General features: G+C 39.2%; 1 protein-coding gene across 1 annotated transcript in view; it reads left to right on the forward strand.

The window, feature by feature from the left end:
- PCSK4 (proprotein convertase subtilisin/kexin type 4) overlaps positions 1-17,638 on the forward strand; it is a 1,808,619-nt gene that overhangs the window by 980,263 nt on the left and 810,718 nt on the right. Inside the window, exon 11 of the mRNA XM_044054831.1 lies at positions 11,870-11,970. Coding sequence (XP_043910766.1) covers positions 11,870-11,970 — 101 coding nt within the window. The remainder of the gene's footprint in view (positions 1-11,869; positions 11,971-17,638) is intronic.

The following is a 17,638-nucleotide window of genomic DNA, read 5'->3' on the forward strand; positions in this document are numbered from 1 at the left end:
GAAAGGTCACTGCAATAGTAAAACTACCCTTCTTTTTTTCCCTAAGAGAGATTAGGTAATTTTGTCTATTACTTTGTTTGTAGTATTCTAACTATCTACTGTAGATGACTTTAATTCTAAAAATAATGTTTCATTCTTCCAAGGCCAATGAGTTTTTCACACTGATGGTCCCTCTGGACATCATGAAGGGATTATAGAACTGAAAAAAAATGATTCTGGTTTTATGGGAAAAAAACTGTGCTCCAGTCAGACATCTGCAGAATGCTGGTGTGAAAAAACAGCTCTCTTCATAATGACCCAGAGGCTGTAGATTGCCAGTGTAAAAGCTGGCCAAGGTAAAGTATGGTGAGTGGGAAGTAACCCAAATGTTATGGTTTACTGTTAACATTGATCTTTCGTTGAAGATTTGTTCATAGGTGTACACTAAGCTAATGATCACTGGGGCCCTTATAAGCTGAGCCGTGCATCCAAAATGTTACCCATAAATCTGATTTATGTAGTGATGATTTACTGATTGCCTCTGTCCACTAGCGACATAGGCACCAGACCATGGGTGAATTTCTAACAGTGCATCCATTGTTCCAGGTTGCACTTAAATATGATAAGGGAGGAGTTCTGCTCCACATGGATGGGGAGCGTGTTCCAGAAAATGTGAATTCTCTAAGAAACATATCTCCCTCTCTAACATGATCTATTTATCTTGTAAGCAAAATTTAAATTGTTTGATCTAGTAGTTCTGATTCTGTTTGTTTTGTGGATGTGCAAAAGGTTCATCAAAACAGGGTCCAGGGTTGTCTTGTATGATGCAGAGTAAAGAGAGAAGGCTTTTTAAAACACCATTATTGAATTATCACGTGTGACACAGGCAAATTTACATTTGTATAATAGTGATCAAACTGTATTAACAAGTTCACGTTAAACATTATACTTCAGATATATTGCTGTATATCATATAACCTGAGCAACATTACATAAATTATTCAATTCCTGTCCTTTTTTTTTTTAACAAGAAACATCTTTATTAAACCATCACTTATTACATAGGCAATCATGAAAAGAAACCACACTGACACAATCCTAGTGGCAAGCATTTTACATCACAGACCATACTGACACACTCCCAGCTGCAAACATTATACATCACTTATAATCTACCCAATCATTTTCAGCCAGACATTACATAGCTCATTTAAGTCCTGCCTTCTTTTAAACCTCATTCCTCCCCTGTATATATTGTTCCCACAAGTCCCATTTTTCCTATGTAGTTTGCTCCTGCTCTTTCCTAAAGAGCTCAATTCCAATTGTTTTATCTGTGTTACTATATTCGGTACTTGTAGTATAGTTGGTTTCAATTTTGGTTTCCATTTTTTATTAAATTCTATTTTGGCAGCCACCATCATGAGACACAGCAAGGCCTTGCCATGTCTAGACAATTCTGAGTCTGTATCATAGCTCAGAAAAATAATCTCCCTCGTCACACCAATCTGCCCACCCAGCATCTCTGATAATGCATCCCACAAGGAATTCTAAGTCCGCCAACTCACCGCACTCCCAGAAAATATGTCCCCAATTACCTCTTTCTTCTCCTTCATGGCTTCAACATTTGATGTCTACCTGAGGAAAAATTCTTTGGAGTCTACATGCGGTATGAAAATATCTATGTCAACATTTCCAAACAAAAATCCTAAATCTTGTAGATTTTGTTGCATATTTGGGAGACATTTATATACCCTCCCATTGTTTCTTTGTGAATTGCTTATCTAATCTCTCTTCCCAATCTTTTCTAATTTCCTTTGATTTTTATAGTTGTCATGCAATATTTATATGCTCTACTAGTTATTCATTTTTTAATGGCAGTATCTGTTCTACATTCTACTAAAAACTCTACTAGTGCTGGTCTTTCATTTATGACCCCCCTATTTCTTTCTCTTTGCCTATACCCTGATATCAATACTTGATAGCGAAAACAGTCTCTAATCTGCAGTCCAAATTAATTCTTGACATCTTCCCATTCTATACATCTCTGGTTATTTGCTCCCAATACTTTGGTTCATTTGCCAGTTTTCTCCAATAAATTCCAGCCCCCTCTTGCCTGTTGTCTATAAACAAAGACATTGGCAACCTTCAAACACTGGACTCCAGCCAGTTTGGGTTCGTGAAGGGCGTATCATGTCTCCTGAACCTGATTGACGTCTTCGAATCAGTCTCCAGAGCTGTAGATGAGGGTAAGGTGGTCCAAACAGCCTATCTGGACCTTGCCAAGGCCTTCAACACCATCCCCCACTCTGGAATCAGATAAACTTACTAAGCTGGGCATAAATCCCTATGTCACTCGATGGGTTGCCAACTGCCTTACTGACAGAACCCAGACTGTAAAAGTAGCTGACTCCAAATCCAGCTCCAGACAAGTGACGAGCGGAGTACCTCAGGGTTCAGTCCTGGGACCACTGTTGTTTGGCATCTACTTTTCTGAAGTACAGGCCAACACTAAGGGACTCTGGCTAACAAAGTTCGCAGATGACTGCAAACTGGGAGCCATTATTGAATCCCCAAATGATGTGGATATTCTACAGAACGGCCTTACAGAAACAGATGTTTGGTGCCAGAGCCATGGGCTTAATGCCAAGAAATGTATAGTTTTCCCCTTTGGGAAAAACCATGTACCCTTAAATTACCACATGGGTGGCAGTACACTAAACATCGAAAGTGTGATGAGAGACTTGGGGGGACAGGTGGACAGCGGTCTCAACTTTGATAACCACATCGCAACAGTCAGGAAATCCTTCTATGTGGCATACCTCATCACTAAGGGCTTTTCATCCAGAAATAAAGGAGGTCATTGTCCCACTGTACTCATCCCTCAGTAGACTCATTATAGAGTACAACGCCCCATTTGGTATGTACCTCACAAGACATCTGCAACAGCTGGAAAGGCCGCAGAAATACCTCACTAAAAGAATCACAGGCCTAAAGCAGATGCCCTATGCTGACTGTCTAAAAAAAAACTCCAGCTATACTCTGTGGCATATCTTCTACTCAGAGGCGATCTCTGCTTAACATACAAGGCCATGTCAAACTCAGAGCTGTTGGACATGCTCCACTTAAAGAAATCCTAATCCCTCAGAGCCACACGCTCCAGGGATCTAAACCTTGTCATCACAATGAACAAAACATGCTGGAGGGATAGTTTCCTGACCCAGAGACTCCCCAGACTCTGGAATAAGACTGCTCATACATGTCAAGCAGAGCACCTCCTTGGCCCTCTTCAAAAGGAACCTTGACAATTGGATGTGAGATGGGAAGTTCACCCTGGGGATCACGTCAGTCGCCCTGCTAGACAGGGGTCCAGGGAAGTAAATATTGTGGGAAGAAATATCCAGGGAATTGTTATGGCTAGGCTTGTATAGGCCCTAGGGCCAATAGCCTAGTACCAACCTATATCCCTAATTGCAGTAATCCCTATTGGCAGAATCTCCTTTCTCTGTTCCTGTGTTGGCTTAGTTCTTAGGATACTTTCTGCTACTTTATGGCTTTAATAATCTGTATGATTATTGCTATTCTCCTTAAAGGCCTAGATCCAAAATCCCAGTCTATCCTTGTTTCTTAAGCTTCCCCTGTATTTCACCATCATCCCTTTAAATTATATTTTTCTCCTTTTGCTATGTATAGGATCCTTAACTGTGTAGCTCTGAAATAGCCCTTCAAATCCGGTAATCCCAATCCGCCCTGGAAGAATCTGCTTATTCCACTTGACTCCTGCCATCTTTTCCTCCCAGATAAAATCCTTCAGCTGTTTATTACTATCCACAACTTCTCCTCTGGTTGATAAAAATTTGCCTGACCGGTGTATAAGACTAACGGGGCTAAAAACATTTTCGCTGCTTGTATTTTACTATCCATATCCATGTAACAAAGCTTCCATTTTCTCAGTTTTTTCCTATTTTTTGTTTAGTCTCTTCCCACATATCCTTAGTTGCCACACAAGAATCATTTTTAATCCATATTCCTAAATACTTTTATTTGTCATATCCCCATAAATATGGATATTGCTGAACTAATTCATACGTGGTTACATAATTTACAGCTGTTGTCTTTGATTTAGCTTCATTAGTTTTGTGTCCTGAAAAGATATGAAACTGTCTCAAAATGTTCCACAACACTGTAATGTCTCTTTCTGGTTTTGCCAGGTATAAATTTGTATTATCTAGAAAAAGAGCCGGCTTTTCTTGACTACCATACCAATTATATCCTTGAATTTCTGAGTCCCTTATTTTCTTTGCTAATGGTTCTAAATATAATGCAAATAAAAGGGAAAGAGGACACCACTGCCTGGTTCCTCTGCTCAAGCAGAAATTATCAGAGAGGACCCCACCCACTTTAAATTTTGCCTCTGATCCCTCATATATTCTCCTAATCAACCTTATAATTTTTTCAGGAAATGCAAATGCTTCCATTGCCCTGGTCACAAAGTCCCAGCTTACTCTATTGAATGCTTTCTCTGCATCAAGACGCAGCAACAACAATAGTATTTTCTTATATTCTGCTTCCCTCTGGACCATTAGTGATTTGTTAATGTAGTCAAATGTTTGCTTCCCCCTCCACAAAACCAAATTGATCCATATCTATCAGTTTTGGCATTACTTTGCCATTCTTTTAGCCATTATAGACCTAAACACTTTATAATCATGGGTTTAGTATTGAAATGGGCATGTATGAAACTGAATGTAATGGTTCCTTATCTTCCTTGGGTATTACAGCTACCACTGCTTTCTTCCAGGATGTTGGTATTTCTCCTCCTCTTAAAGTACTGTTAAACAAAACCTTCCAAATTTTTATTAGTTGTTTTCCATCCTAGCTTCCAAATTTCCACAGGAATGCCATCTATTCCTGAGGACTTTTCTAAAGAGACCAGGCTTTGAGGTGACATATATTCTTTTTGTAAGGAACCTTTGTGGACATTCCATTTGCTACATATGTTTGGTCAGGTACATATCAAAAGAGACATTATACTCTATGGTGGGTCTAATGAAGGGCTGAGTGTAGTGGTACAATGATCTATTTGGACCTAGGTGCCATGTCCTTACTTAAACCTGTCTTCTTTTTTTTTTTGGCAAAACATAGAAGGATTTTTCTTACTACCTTGGACACGTGTTAGTGAAAGGATACTTTACTATTTACACAAGTTCCCAGATCCGTGAGTAGTGAATCAAAATTTAAGAGTGTTTTATTGATGTAGTCACCCAGGATGGCTGACCTCCCAAAAGGTACTATAATGCAATTCTTGGCATTGAGTTTTAAGCCATGGTTTTGGCACCAAGCTTTTATCTGTTCTTAAGAATAGGAGACTCACTGTGAGATAAACATATCTATTTTAGAATGTTGTTAAATATTTTATATTTGCCTTTATATACAGATTTATATTTTTATATATATTTTATATATATATATATATATATATATATATATATATATATATATATATTGTTTATATATATAGTTTTCTGTATACATTTTTTATAGACGTATTATTTTTGCATACTGAAAAGTTTTAATCAGGAACAGGAAGTGATGTCAGCCCTATTTCCTTATAAAATGTGACTTGATTTTATTCAGTGTTTGTTTCTTATGGTTTGACAAAGCCCTTACAGGGTGAAAGTGCTTACCAATAAAACAGCTTGGATTTTACTTGTCTTTTGGCACGGATTCAGTCATTGTCTGAACTAGCATTTATTTCTGCTGCTTGAATAAGCCTCAGTGACTGCTGGATTTATGCTGATTTTTGTTAGCCTTGGTTTGCTCCTGTGCTTCTCTTTTGGATCATTTATTTGTTTTATTAGTAACAGGAGCATTTGGACCGTGATAACACTTACTCTTATAGTATATTTTATCTGTGTTAGACCTTCCTGAAGGGTGCTCTTGTGTTGGGGAGATTCAGTGATGGCTCCCATTTGCAATATGTAAAGGTCAACCGGAAGCCTTTGACCTCCAAGAAGTAGATGCCAAAGAGGAGCTGACCCAGCGCAGAGCCCTGAGGGACTCCACTGTTGACCAGCCTCTTTGTGGAGGTGACCTCACCAATCTTAACCTCTTGTGTTGGGTTACCTTCTATATCCCGAAATCTCAGAATATTGAAGACTGGAAAACCGAGACCGCAAACCAGTGTGTGCATATTACCAACATTTCATAAGGTCGACTCCCAGAATACTGAAATGTCAGTTAAAGTGTAACAGTGAGTGGTTTAGTTGTGCACCATCTCTCTAACGATTTGTAATAGGGGCATAAAGCAAGTATTACAGATGTTGCTTTCCCAGGTCGTAGTGTCGCTGTGAAATGTATGCAGTTAAAATGTGTTTAAAAGATGTAGAACTGATAATAGTTGAACGATAAGTATGTTTAAAGTTTACAGTTGTTCTGAAATTAGTGCGATCTTGGAGTTGGTATATTTAAAGTATGGGGGGTGTAGCTCCCCCAAGCAGAAGAAATAAAAAACGGCTTTGTCAGGTAGTTTAAATAAAGTATCCTGAAAATGTTTGTTTATAGTGTGTTTAGTGCCTAATTTACATTTGAAGTGGTGCTTTTACGTGTAATAGTGGTGTTCTTTGTAATATGTTTGTGTTTTGGGTGTTTTGTTTAGGTTCAGTGTAGTTAAGTTGTCTGTGCGTTCTGTATTGTGGAATTCGATAGTTTCAGGTTTCGAGAATGTGCATTTTCAGGTTTGTGGTCTTGGGTTTCTGATCTTCGATGTTATGGGATTTTGGTATATAGAAGAAGACCCCTTGAGTCCTATCCATGAGCCAGCTAGCTATCCAGCTATGGTTTATGCCTAGTTCCAAATGTTTGTTGACTGTGCCTAAATGGGCTATTGTATCAAATGCTTTGGCCAGACCTAGGTAGGTAATATGCACTGCTTTCCCCTCATCCATTACCTGAGTGACCTTTTCAAATAAGTCAACCAAGTTCAGTATCAAATGCTTTGGCCAGACCTAGGTAGGTAATATGCACTGCTTTCCCCTCATCCATTGCCTGAGTGACCTTTTCAAATAAGTCAACCAAGTTCAGTAAGCATGACCTTCCTTTGAGAAAGCCAAAATGGAAAGGATCCAGTGTCTGGAGGTCTCCTAGGTCCTTGTTGTGAATTTCCATGATAATTTTTTCCATTGCTTTGCAAATAAGACAAGTCAGACTTATGGGTCTGTAGCTTCTAGAATCTGTTGAAGGTCCTCCCTTTTAAAGGGGGATGACTGCACAGTCCTCCATTCTTGTGACACAAAGCCTGTTTAAAGACTGCTGTTCGTGACTCCAGGGGTCCTGATAAGTCATGTTTTAGACTCTTCAGGAGGCATCCCGGAATTTTATCGGGGTCAATTGAGGCTGTGTTCTTGGCTTTATCAAGTGCAGCCAGTACATACTCCCTAGTTATAGTTGGAGGAATTATGTTTGATGGTATTTCTTGGAAGTTGGGGTGAGAAGGGGGTAAAGATTTAACTGAATTTGTTCGGTTACAGGTTTTCTATATCCCCAGGCTCTGTGAAGGTGGCACCATTAACCACCAGTTCATCACATTGTTGTGCGTTGCCTTGAGGTTTCTGTCATAGCTGAAGAAGGACTCCATTATCTTATATCCAGGAGGCTATCTTAACCTCAAAGTTGGCTCTGTTTGACCTCTTAGTTCCTATTTAGTTTGATGAGACAGATTTTATCTTTATGGGAAATATCCCTCCTGATTTTTGCCTTATTTGTTTTCCTATTGTTGTATATCTTATTTAATTTGGGATGCCACCAGGGCAGATTGCTTCTGGGGCTAGATCTGGGCTTACTTCTGGTAGGTACAGCAGCCTGCATGCAAACATGGCTGTACAGAGTTTCTGAGAGCAATTGAGTGTAGGCTGCTGTGTTGGGGTTTGGAGGGGCATTGAATTTTGACAAACCACTGCTTAATGAAAGGTAATTTTTCTTGGAATAGTTTCTAACTGTTACTGGTTTTACTGTGGTTACAGAGTTGATCTTTATCTTGAAGGAGACAACTTATGGTCAGACCTTAACAGGGAGGAGAAGACATGGCATGGGGGGTGCAGAGTTCTCTCATATTTGTGAGTATGATGTTCAGTATGTTGGAGCCTGTTTAAGGTGTTTTAACTATTTGGTTAAGGGTGTTTGCATTTTCAAAGTCCAGGAATCTCTGTGCCTATAGATTTGAGGCCTTGAATGGTTCCCAGTGTATAGAAGGATAATTAAAGTCTCCCATGAGTAGGGTGTTAGGTTGGATGGTGAGTGTCTCCAGTAGGTTCAAGTATGCTTTGTGGATTTCTTGGAACATGGAGGGTGACCTATATCTGGATAGGATATGGTACAGGATTTTGTCTATGGTGATCTGCACATGGAGGAACTTCAGCATGTCATCCTGTTTGACCAGCCTAGAGGTATGCTTGTTCTTGATGTATATCAAAACACTTCCTTCTTTAGCCATTGTCTTTGCATCTGCTGGTCTAAAAGTGTGGAAGGCTGTGAAACCTCACACTTCTGAGGTGCTTTCTGTAACTTTAAGCCATGTCTGGGTAACTGCACAGGTGTCTGTATTTTTGAGTGTGGGGAGGGCTTGGAGAGAGCGTAGTTTAAGCTCATGGCATTGAACAGTAACAACTCGAAGTTTAGTTGAGTTGATTTTGCTATGATGATAGGTTTGTCAGTTTGCCATTGCCTAAAAAAGGGCACTATGGAGGTGAATAAAGTTTTAGCCAGTAATTGGAAGTCTGGAGGGGACAGGTGCAGACTATCCTTGGCAACACAACCTGGTCTTTTAACCATGTCCTCCCAAGATGACAAATATGGGATCCCCTTAGAATGACATCAGGAAGGGAGCCAATTGTTAGTCAATCATCTTTTGCTCATACTGTGGCATCATCCTCGGTGGTAGTAATATGCTGTAAAGTGCACTACAAATAAATTCTAGGCTGCAGTCCGAAAGCTCCTTAATGTCTTTGTCCAAACAGTCCAGAGCTTAGCTGGTGTAGTGGTGTGTTGCTGTGATTGTGGAGCACAGCATCCTGGGTTCGATTCTTGGCAGGGCTGAGACTTTGTAAGGGCATTAGCTCAAATGGTAGAGCACTCGCTTTGCATGCAAGAGGTAGCTGGATCGATACCCTCATTCTCCATCTTTGGGTGGGAGGTTGTCATAATGGTTAAGGTGTTCACCTTACAGACACAAGGTGCAGGGTTCGATTTTCACATGGGGTAACTGATGAGGCTTAAAATGGCCCACTAGGGCAGTTCGCTTAGTAGTAATCTATGAACCTAGGTATGTCTCAGGTCATTTACACCTACATGGACTATGATGGAATTGTACTGGTACCTGTGGTGTAATGACTTGAGTGCATGTGTGATTTGGATGATGCTGGCTCCAGATAAGCACTAACTGTTATGTTCTCCATGTTCAGCCTGATTAGAGAGGCATCATAGGTTTATAGGTGTTTACTAGACTAACAACCACAAAGGCCTTTTTAAGCCTAGCCATGCATCCCAAATCTCTCATGTCTTACAATGGAGTTCCTATGATGAGAGTCCTAGCAAGTGTTTACTTGCTTTAGGACCTTAGTGTTTGGGTCTCTATTGAGGGTGATTGAATGTGTGGTGTTAGATGCCCTTTGTCGAGTGTCTTTGGGTTTACTGAGGCATAGTTTTGACAACAGGCAGTTTAGGTGATGATTGCTGTTTAGGACAATTGCTTTTAAGTGCCTCAGCATACCCTAATCTGTGTGTGTTGTGTACTATATGAGGTGGGTGTTGTGTGCTTGGTTTTGACAACCTCACATGTGCTTGTATGCAAGAGTTTAGCCACAAGTGTCATTGTGTAAGTACACCTCTCGTAAACTGTTTTCTTTAAAGATTAAGTAGTTGTCGGTAAATATGAGACAACTGCTGTATTGCCTCAAGATGCCCATATCAACCAAGCTAGCTACAGAGAAGCTTGGAATTTGCATATACATGCTGTGTCCATACCTTTGACTAGGGAGCTACAAGGGGTGGTCTTTTGGGGTTAGAAGGCTATTAAGGGTGCATTATTGGGGCAGATTATGATGAACAGTACTAAATTCTACTAAATTTAATGTTTGCACAGTACTGAATCCTACTAAATCTGTATGTGTTGCCATTCTAGCTGCTCTAAGCTTGTCAGCACACAAGGTATTTGCTTTATATTTACTGCTTGATAGGGCACAGTTTTTGTGGACTGTTGTATAGGGAAAATTTGCTTTCTAGGATGGATCTTTGGAAAATAAATGGGTGGTAAGCGTACTTAAATAGTTTATACAATAGAAAAAAGCAGTGAAAGAGGAGAGAGAGGAACTTTAGAAAGCAGATTACCATGTGGGCAGAGGACGGATGCAGGCTAGTTAGACAGGGATTCAGTCAGATAGATAATGTCTCAGTGGTGGTGGTGGTGGGGTAGGGCAGACGACACAGAACAGGGGAACAGAAATGCACTGGGATGCAAAGTGTCTGAGCTGCAGGTTAGAATTTCACGAACCTTAGCTTAACGATCATGTTTAAAGGTGGTAAATGACCTTTGGTTTCTGCATAAAAACGTGTTTACTTGGAGGTCGTTTCACACCACATTACTAATAAAATGATTGTAAAAATTACTTTGGAATATGGAAGACTAAACAAACATAGCCATGTTTACAGAATTAATGTTAATAGGTGGGGAGGAGGTGGTTACGTCACTTTGGGTTCCAGCTGTTATTATGCTGGGTTAGCATGTGTAGGTAATTGTGAATTAAGTTATGTAATTGCCAAACTGTTAAATTAAAAGTTTGGCAAAAAGCTAGCCATTATTATTATTATTATTATTTTTTTTTGCCAAACTGTTAATTTAACAGTTTGATAATTATATAACTTAATTTACAATTACTTAGCACACAAATCCAGCATAATTGGAGCTAGAACCCGATGTAACGTAACCACCTCCTTCCTTGCCCATTAATGTTAATGCTATAAACAAAGCTATGTATGTTTAGTCTTCCATGTTCAGAAGAAAAGTTTAAAACTATATTTTTTAAATGCTGCAAAACAAACTTTTATTTTCACAGAAAAAAAAAGTTTTTGCATGCATAAAGTTACCCACAAACACTTTTTGGCATGAAAACAAAAGTTTGTCTCACACATTTAAACTTGATCTTTAAAGTCTTAGTGGGGGGATGGGGTAGACACATAGAGTAGGTGAACAGAAAGGCACTGGAATGCAACGTTAAGCAGTTAAATGATGAGCAGAATATAAAACTGTAGGCTCAAAACTGGAATATCAGCAACTGAAAAGCACTGAAGAACAAATCCTGGAGCAGAAAACAATACTCTCACTATTGAATTCAATAGTCTGGTTCTGCATAAATTTATCAGTAACACGGCTACTTATGGGAAAAAAAGCTGTAATGAGTGAATAACTAAGGCTCAAGTCTGGCAGTACTCTACAATTTTGCCACAACTGTGAATGAAATGGCAAGACTAAGGCTCGGCATGGTTTAAAATACAAACAACTAGCTTTTACATGTAATGGTACAGTATAATGTAGAAACACAATCTTCGGCAACTGCAAATTAAGTTGCAAGCCTAAGGTCAGAGAATAAACTAAAAAATGCAAAACAACTTGGGAAAAAAAGCAAAAAAGTACAAAGAAACATCACCACACAGGTCACTATAAGTACAACTTAAATATTTAAGCAGAATTGAAATAAAAGCCTTTTTCCTATTTCCTTTTTGATTAAAAACTTGCTTCTCACAGTTCAGGTCTTTCAACACCTGTCCAAGTCTTTGTAAAAGACATGCAAGTATCTTAACTGTACATGAGTATCTCATTCATCTGTACTTTTACTTCCAGGTGTCTACAGATCTCCATTATAAATGCACAAAAGAGCACACCGGAACCTCTGCATCTGCTCCACTTGCTGCTGGGATGATCGCACTTGCTTTGGAAGCAAAGTATGTACTTTGATTAACGTTCTCAAAAATACTATTAAAACATTTTATCAGCTTTGTTAACCAAATCTTTCCTTATTAGGCTACACATGTAGTGTACTGATTATGCTTTTTACCATCCCAAAATGTATTCATTATCACATTGTTCCTCTACATACAGAAACTTTATAAAGACTTACTAATTTATACAGTGATGTCCTTCTTTGTGGAATGTCTTTTAGCAGTCTGATTCTTGGTAGTTTTAATGCTATTTAGTCATGTGACAGTCAATGCCTAGCTAATACCCACCCACAAGCTGTACCACCTTTCTTAAGGAGGAGCTAAGTTGGGTAGTCCTAGGGTAATTTTTAGGATACTCATACAGTTGTCTAGTTACTATCAGAAGAAAGAAAATGTTTTGCACTGCTTAACATGCAGGGGCATCTTATTCCAGAAATGGAGTAGGCATTGGGTCAATGAATCTTTCTCCTTTGATTGCATTTTATTTATCTAAAGTTGAAGATTTAGTTATCTGCTTCTGGTGTTTGCTGAGCTGTTACACTTGTGATATAGGAGATCATGGACAACAGCATGGTAAATGAGGCATAAATTGCCCTTCAAGAATCCATGAGATACTGAATACAGGGATTGAACTACTACAGCATTTCTTGGTAGTTCATTGTTTTTAAACCTGAAATCATCCTGTGATCCTCTAGGCCGCCTGTGATTATTTGTGTGTGTGTTGTATATCTATTTATACAGAGATAACACACACACACACACACACACACACACACACTGGAACAATGCCATCTATAGATCTGTATGATATACCCTTGGCTGGTAGTTATGCTAAGTAAGATTTTCTGACTACAGCTGCCACATGATTGAAGGAGAGGGGGAACTATCAACCCAGGTAGTGAATTATACTTTAGATTAGTTGCAAAGTATTATCTGAACTATATGTAGATTAAGGGTTGTTTGCTAAATGAAATACTAGACTTCTTTCTGGTAATTTCAGTCCGTTTTCAGTACACCGAGTATTTACTCAAACAAGTTCTTTCTGAGGGCTACAAGGGTCAGAGGGGGTTCTTGACAAAAATGCCCAGTTTACAGTTCTGTACAAACTTAGTTAAGCAGAAATCCTGGTTCTCAGTTTGGAGAGTATAGAAATGCCAAAAAGTAGGAGTCCAAGCAAAAAGCCCTAGAGATCTGTGATGGTTACCTTCAGCCTTTCATATGTGGCACCTGCCATGTAAACTCTCTGGATACTGTCTTTTAGCCAGATTGCAATCCATCTTCCAACATGAAGATCTGTATTTAAAGCATTGAGCTTACTTGCAATAATGATTTGACTAAATCAAAAGACACTGTGAAGAGCATGACCATGGTTAACTGGCTGTGTGACTTTTTTGAAGAAGTTAAAACAAATTTAAAAGGCAAGAACCCTGTTTAATAAAGCCAAACTGTTCAAGGTGTAGCCTAGTGAGATTTTTGATATAATTGATTAGATATGCTCTACAGCTTTACAGATCATGCTTATAAGACTGGTGGAATCTATAAATGTTCATCATGTTGATCACTGTTGCAATAGCCTTAGCTATATATACATGGGTTATATCCTACCAGGTATATAACAGACGGCCAGCTTTCAAATATTCAGGATACCTTTCACGTGCACAAACCATTAGTTAGCTGAGCCGAGTGAAAAGACAACTTTGGGCACCAAGCCCTTCAGAGGTTTCCTGTCGATGAGAAGAGTGCTCCTGTGTGTGCTTTCAGGAATAGATGATTGGCCTCTATTGTTCCTTTGCTGGGCAGATAAGTTCTCTTTTGGGGGGAAACCTTCCACATTAAAACAATTGTTGTTTTATTGTAATTTTTATTAAGAAAAGTTGTTTTTATGTTAGGAATTTGTGATTTAATGAATTGTCACAAAACTTAACTGTACTTTTAAACGGGGGAGCACTTTTATCCTGTGAGTTTCAAAAGTTGTTTAAAGCAATTGCAAGCCATTTTTTGTGGAGGAATTGTTTATGCTTTTGGGCTGGCAAAAGTGCTTTTTATTGCATTTTTGTGTATAAAACTGACTTGTAAAGAATTTTTAGTGGCTTTTGCTGCTTGTTTTCCCCTGAATTGTCAGATTGTCACATGGAACAAACTACCAGTCTGCTGGTCGGGCCTTCTTCCAGCCACACAAAGAAAATGTTAAGGAAATGGCCTTTGCCATCACAGTAGGCTAACAGTTTGCCTCAGCCACAACTCTTCCGTTGCCATAGTTCCTTAGATCATTCATCTTTTATCCCAGATCCCCCCTGGTGTAGCACCTACAGACACTATGCACCACGGGTTAGCTATATCCTCTTTGGCTGTTGGGTTTCCCTCAGTGGGCAAGGGAGAGCCACTTTTTTTTTGGCCCTGAGAAAGGGAACAGGGAAGACTGTACTGTTTGGTCAGAATATTATGCCCATCCCTGGGAAGTCTACTGCTGCTGCTGCCATTAATAACACTTTTGGCTCAATTTTTCCTGTCAAAAAGATACATAAAACTAAGCTTATAGCTACTTCACCTCAAATTTCCTTAAACAGGAGTAGTTCACTGGCACTGACTCTAGCTCAGGATTTAATTCAGGCGATAGATCCTTCTTATAAAGTAGCTTTTGGTAAAAGTAAGGGGAATACTTCTTTTGCTGAAGAGAGAGATTCAAGATTTGGAATCTGGGCAGGAAGATGTAGGGTTTTCTCCTCAGTTTTCTGAATCATACTCGAGGAGAGCTCAGTTTCTTACTCTTCCTTTGGGGGATTCTCTTTCTCTGAGACTATTTCCAGAATGTGCCAGTGTTTTCAGTGGGAGATGACAAAGGTTTCTCATTCTCTCAGAAAATAATATTAGAACCTTTTCCCATTCCTTCAGTTATATCAGCTTTGGAGGATGTGTCACTCTCTGCAGTTTTCCTGATAGTCATCTTGTTGCGCATCAAAAGGCAGTCTCTTACATTTTTATGCAGTATTCCCAAACCCTTTAGCTTTAGTTAATCATTTTGCTGCTAAATACTTAATTAATTCCAGTCATACACTTTTTGACAAGGATGGACAGATTATTGATAAGTATGGGGAAAATGTATGCATTTTCTACTCTGATTTTCAGAATTTTTAATTGCCAGTCTCGTGTGTGAAATTTTCTTTCTGACTAATTGTGAAAGTATGAGGAATGTTTTGTCTGCCTTTTCTTCTTGTGAAGAAAAATCTGCTTTAAATTAGTTTCCTTCATTGTACAAGTCGCAACTCATTGTTTGCAGTGCGTGTGTGACTCATCAATACTACTTCCAGGGCAATGGCCACTTGTACTGTTTTGAGGAGATTTGTTTGGCTGCATTCTCAGAACCTCCCAGATTATGTGAAAATTGTTTTTAAAATTCTCTTTTGGAAAGAAATTTAGTTTCTGGTTCCTCCGACAGTCCAACACATCAGAATAAGTATTTAATTAACCTGCGCCCCCCCCCCCCCCCAATTCTGGCAAGTCCTTTTTCCTTCAAGAAAGTCTGAATTTCTAATTTTCTAATTGTCAGCAGATCGTTTCAGACAGATTCTGAAGATCATTCATCATGGTTACAGATGGCAGTGAAAGGAAAACTCTCCTTTACAGGGGATAATGTCTCATCCACCAGACTAAACTCCTTTATTTCCTCTTATCCTTCATCATGTGCTGTCCCGGAGAGTGATTGAACAAATTCCTCCTTCCCAGGTTGAGACAGTTTTTTATTCAAAGATGTCTGTACCAAAGAAAGAAAAAAATGCTTGGAGACTATTTCTGAAACTTTCTTTCCTAAAACCCACCCGTCTGTGATAGTGTCCAAGCTCAGAATGGTGTCACTTCACAACTTGTTACCTCTTCATTTAAATTCCCTGGTAACATTAGATTTTAAATATGGTAATCATCATGTACCTATTCAGCCAGACTTCAAGTGTTTCTTAAGTCGTGGTGTGTCTGGCTCACATTATCTGTTCTCTGCCGTACTCTCTGAATTATCTGCTGCACCATGTGTGTTCACAAAGTGTCTAGATCCAATTGTAGCTCATTGCAAGCTAAAAGGTATCCACAGTTTTCCATATTTAGACTTCTTAATTATCGTACCGGAGTGTAAGTGTCAGAAATCTCTCACTTGGGTAAGAGATCTTACACAACCTGGGATTTCAGGATAAAAATTCAAAAGTCTTTTTTGACTCCTTCACATAGGACTGTGTTCTGGGGTATGAGCTAGACACCACAGTTCAAAGAGGTTTTCTTCACTTGAAAAGAAAATCTATATTTAGATCTATTTATAAAGTTTTTCACCTTAGACTTCTGTCACTGGGAGGGAATACCTCAGGATTTTGGGACTCAGTGGTATCTGATTTTTCATGATACTCCTGTCAAGACTCCACATGAGAGACAAGTGATATCTGTAATCTATTTGGTCCTAGCACTAACATTCTTTGTGTTGTCAAATTCCAGTGGTAGGATTTGTCAGAAGAGAAATCAATTGGTGGAGACAGCAAATTACCTTAAATCCAGGTATCATCTTCTCCCTCCCTTGTCCAAAGCAGTCAGTAACCACAGATGCCTTAGACTTTTCTTAGAAGCAGTTTTCGGGTATAAAAGTGCAAGGTGTGACACCAAAGTCTGACAGAGGCGCATAAATATAAAAGAGATGCTTGGCCTGATCAAGCTTCTTAACTCTGTCAACAATCTTTGGTCCCCTGGACCTTTTCAGGTTGTTACTGACAATACCACAGTCATGTGTTACATCAACAAGTAAGGTGGAAACAGGCCATATCCCATTTGCAAACTAGACATGTTAGATGGGGATATAGCTTCACTGCACAGTCTCAGTCTACAGGAATCCTGCAGTCTGTCAGAGCAGAACTGTAAGCAAGACAAGGGCAGACCCTAATGAATGAAAGCAAGATTGGGGGGGGGGGCTTCCTTGCGTTGACCCATCTGTGGACAGTTCTTCAAGTAAACCTATTTGCCTCCTGCCTGAACAATCAGCTGGCAAGATTCTACTCCAGGACTCTGTCCATGAAGGCCTGGATGACAGATGCCTTTTTTCCCTCGAGCAGGAATGTTCCTGTATTCTTTTCAACCCTTTTTGCAGATATTCAGGGTACTTTGAAGATTCAGAAGGAATCCACCATAATCATAATAAATGTTAAAATAAATAAAAACATATTTGGGCTGGGGGATCATTTGTATGGACTGTAATCATTGTTTGAGGAGATTTTACTGTAGGGAAAGCTTACAGTAACTTTGTATAAAAAAAATTTTTAGAACTTTTACTTATTTAATTTAGGTTGTTTGTGTTTGGGCTGTAGGGTTACCATTCATCCGCAAGGGAGAATCCGGTCTTGTTAGTGTTAGGGATAGTGGTGGGTGAATGAATATCGCAGTGCTGGGAAAGGGAGCCTGAGCCCTGAGATAGTGTGCCTACTTTGGGCCAGTCCTCTTCCGGAGAGTTTCCTAGGAAAATAAGTCAAAAAGAGAAAAAAAATGGATTCTACTCTTTCTTTTTTATTAGATATAAAAAATTTGATAGGTAGCTAATGTCTGTTTTTCTTAACCTTCTTCGTCTTCAGAAAATAAATCAAGTTCCTTCTCTTTCTGACTCAGATAAAGAGCAGGGATTGGTTGGAGAATGTGTTTCATCAAGAAT

This window comes from Protopterus annectens, chromosome 13.part0, assembly GCF_019279795.1.
Source record: "Protopterus annectens isolate FY-2018-M chromosome 13.part0, PAN1.0, whole genome shotgun sequence".
Taxonomy (NCBI): domain Eukaryota; kingdom Metazoa; phylum Chordata; order Ceratodontiformes; family Protopteridae; genus Protopterus; species Protopterus annectens.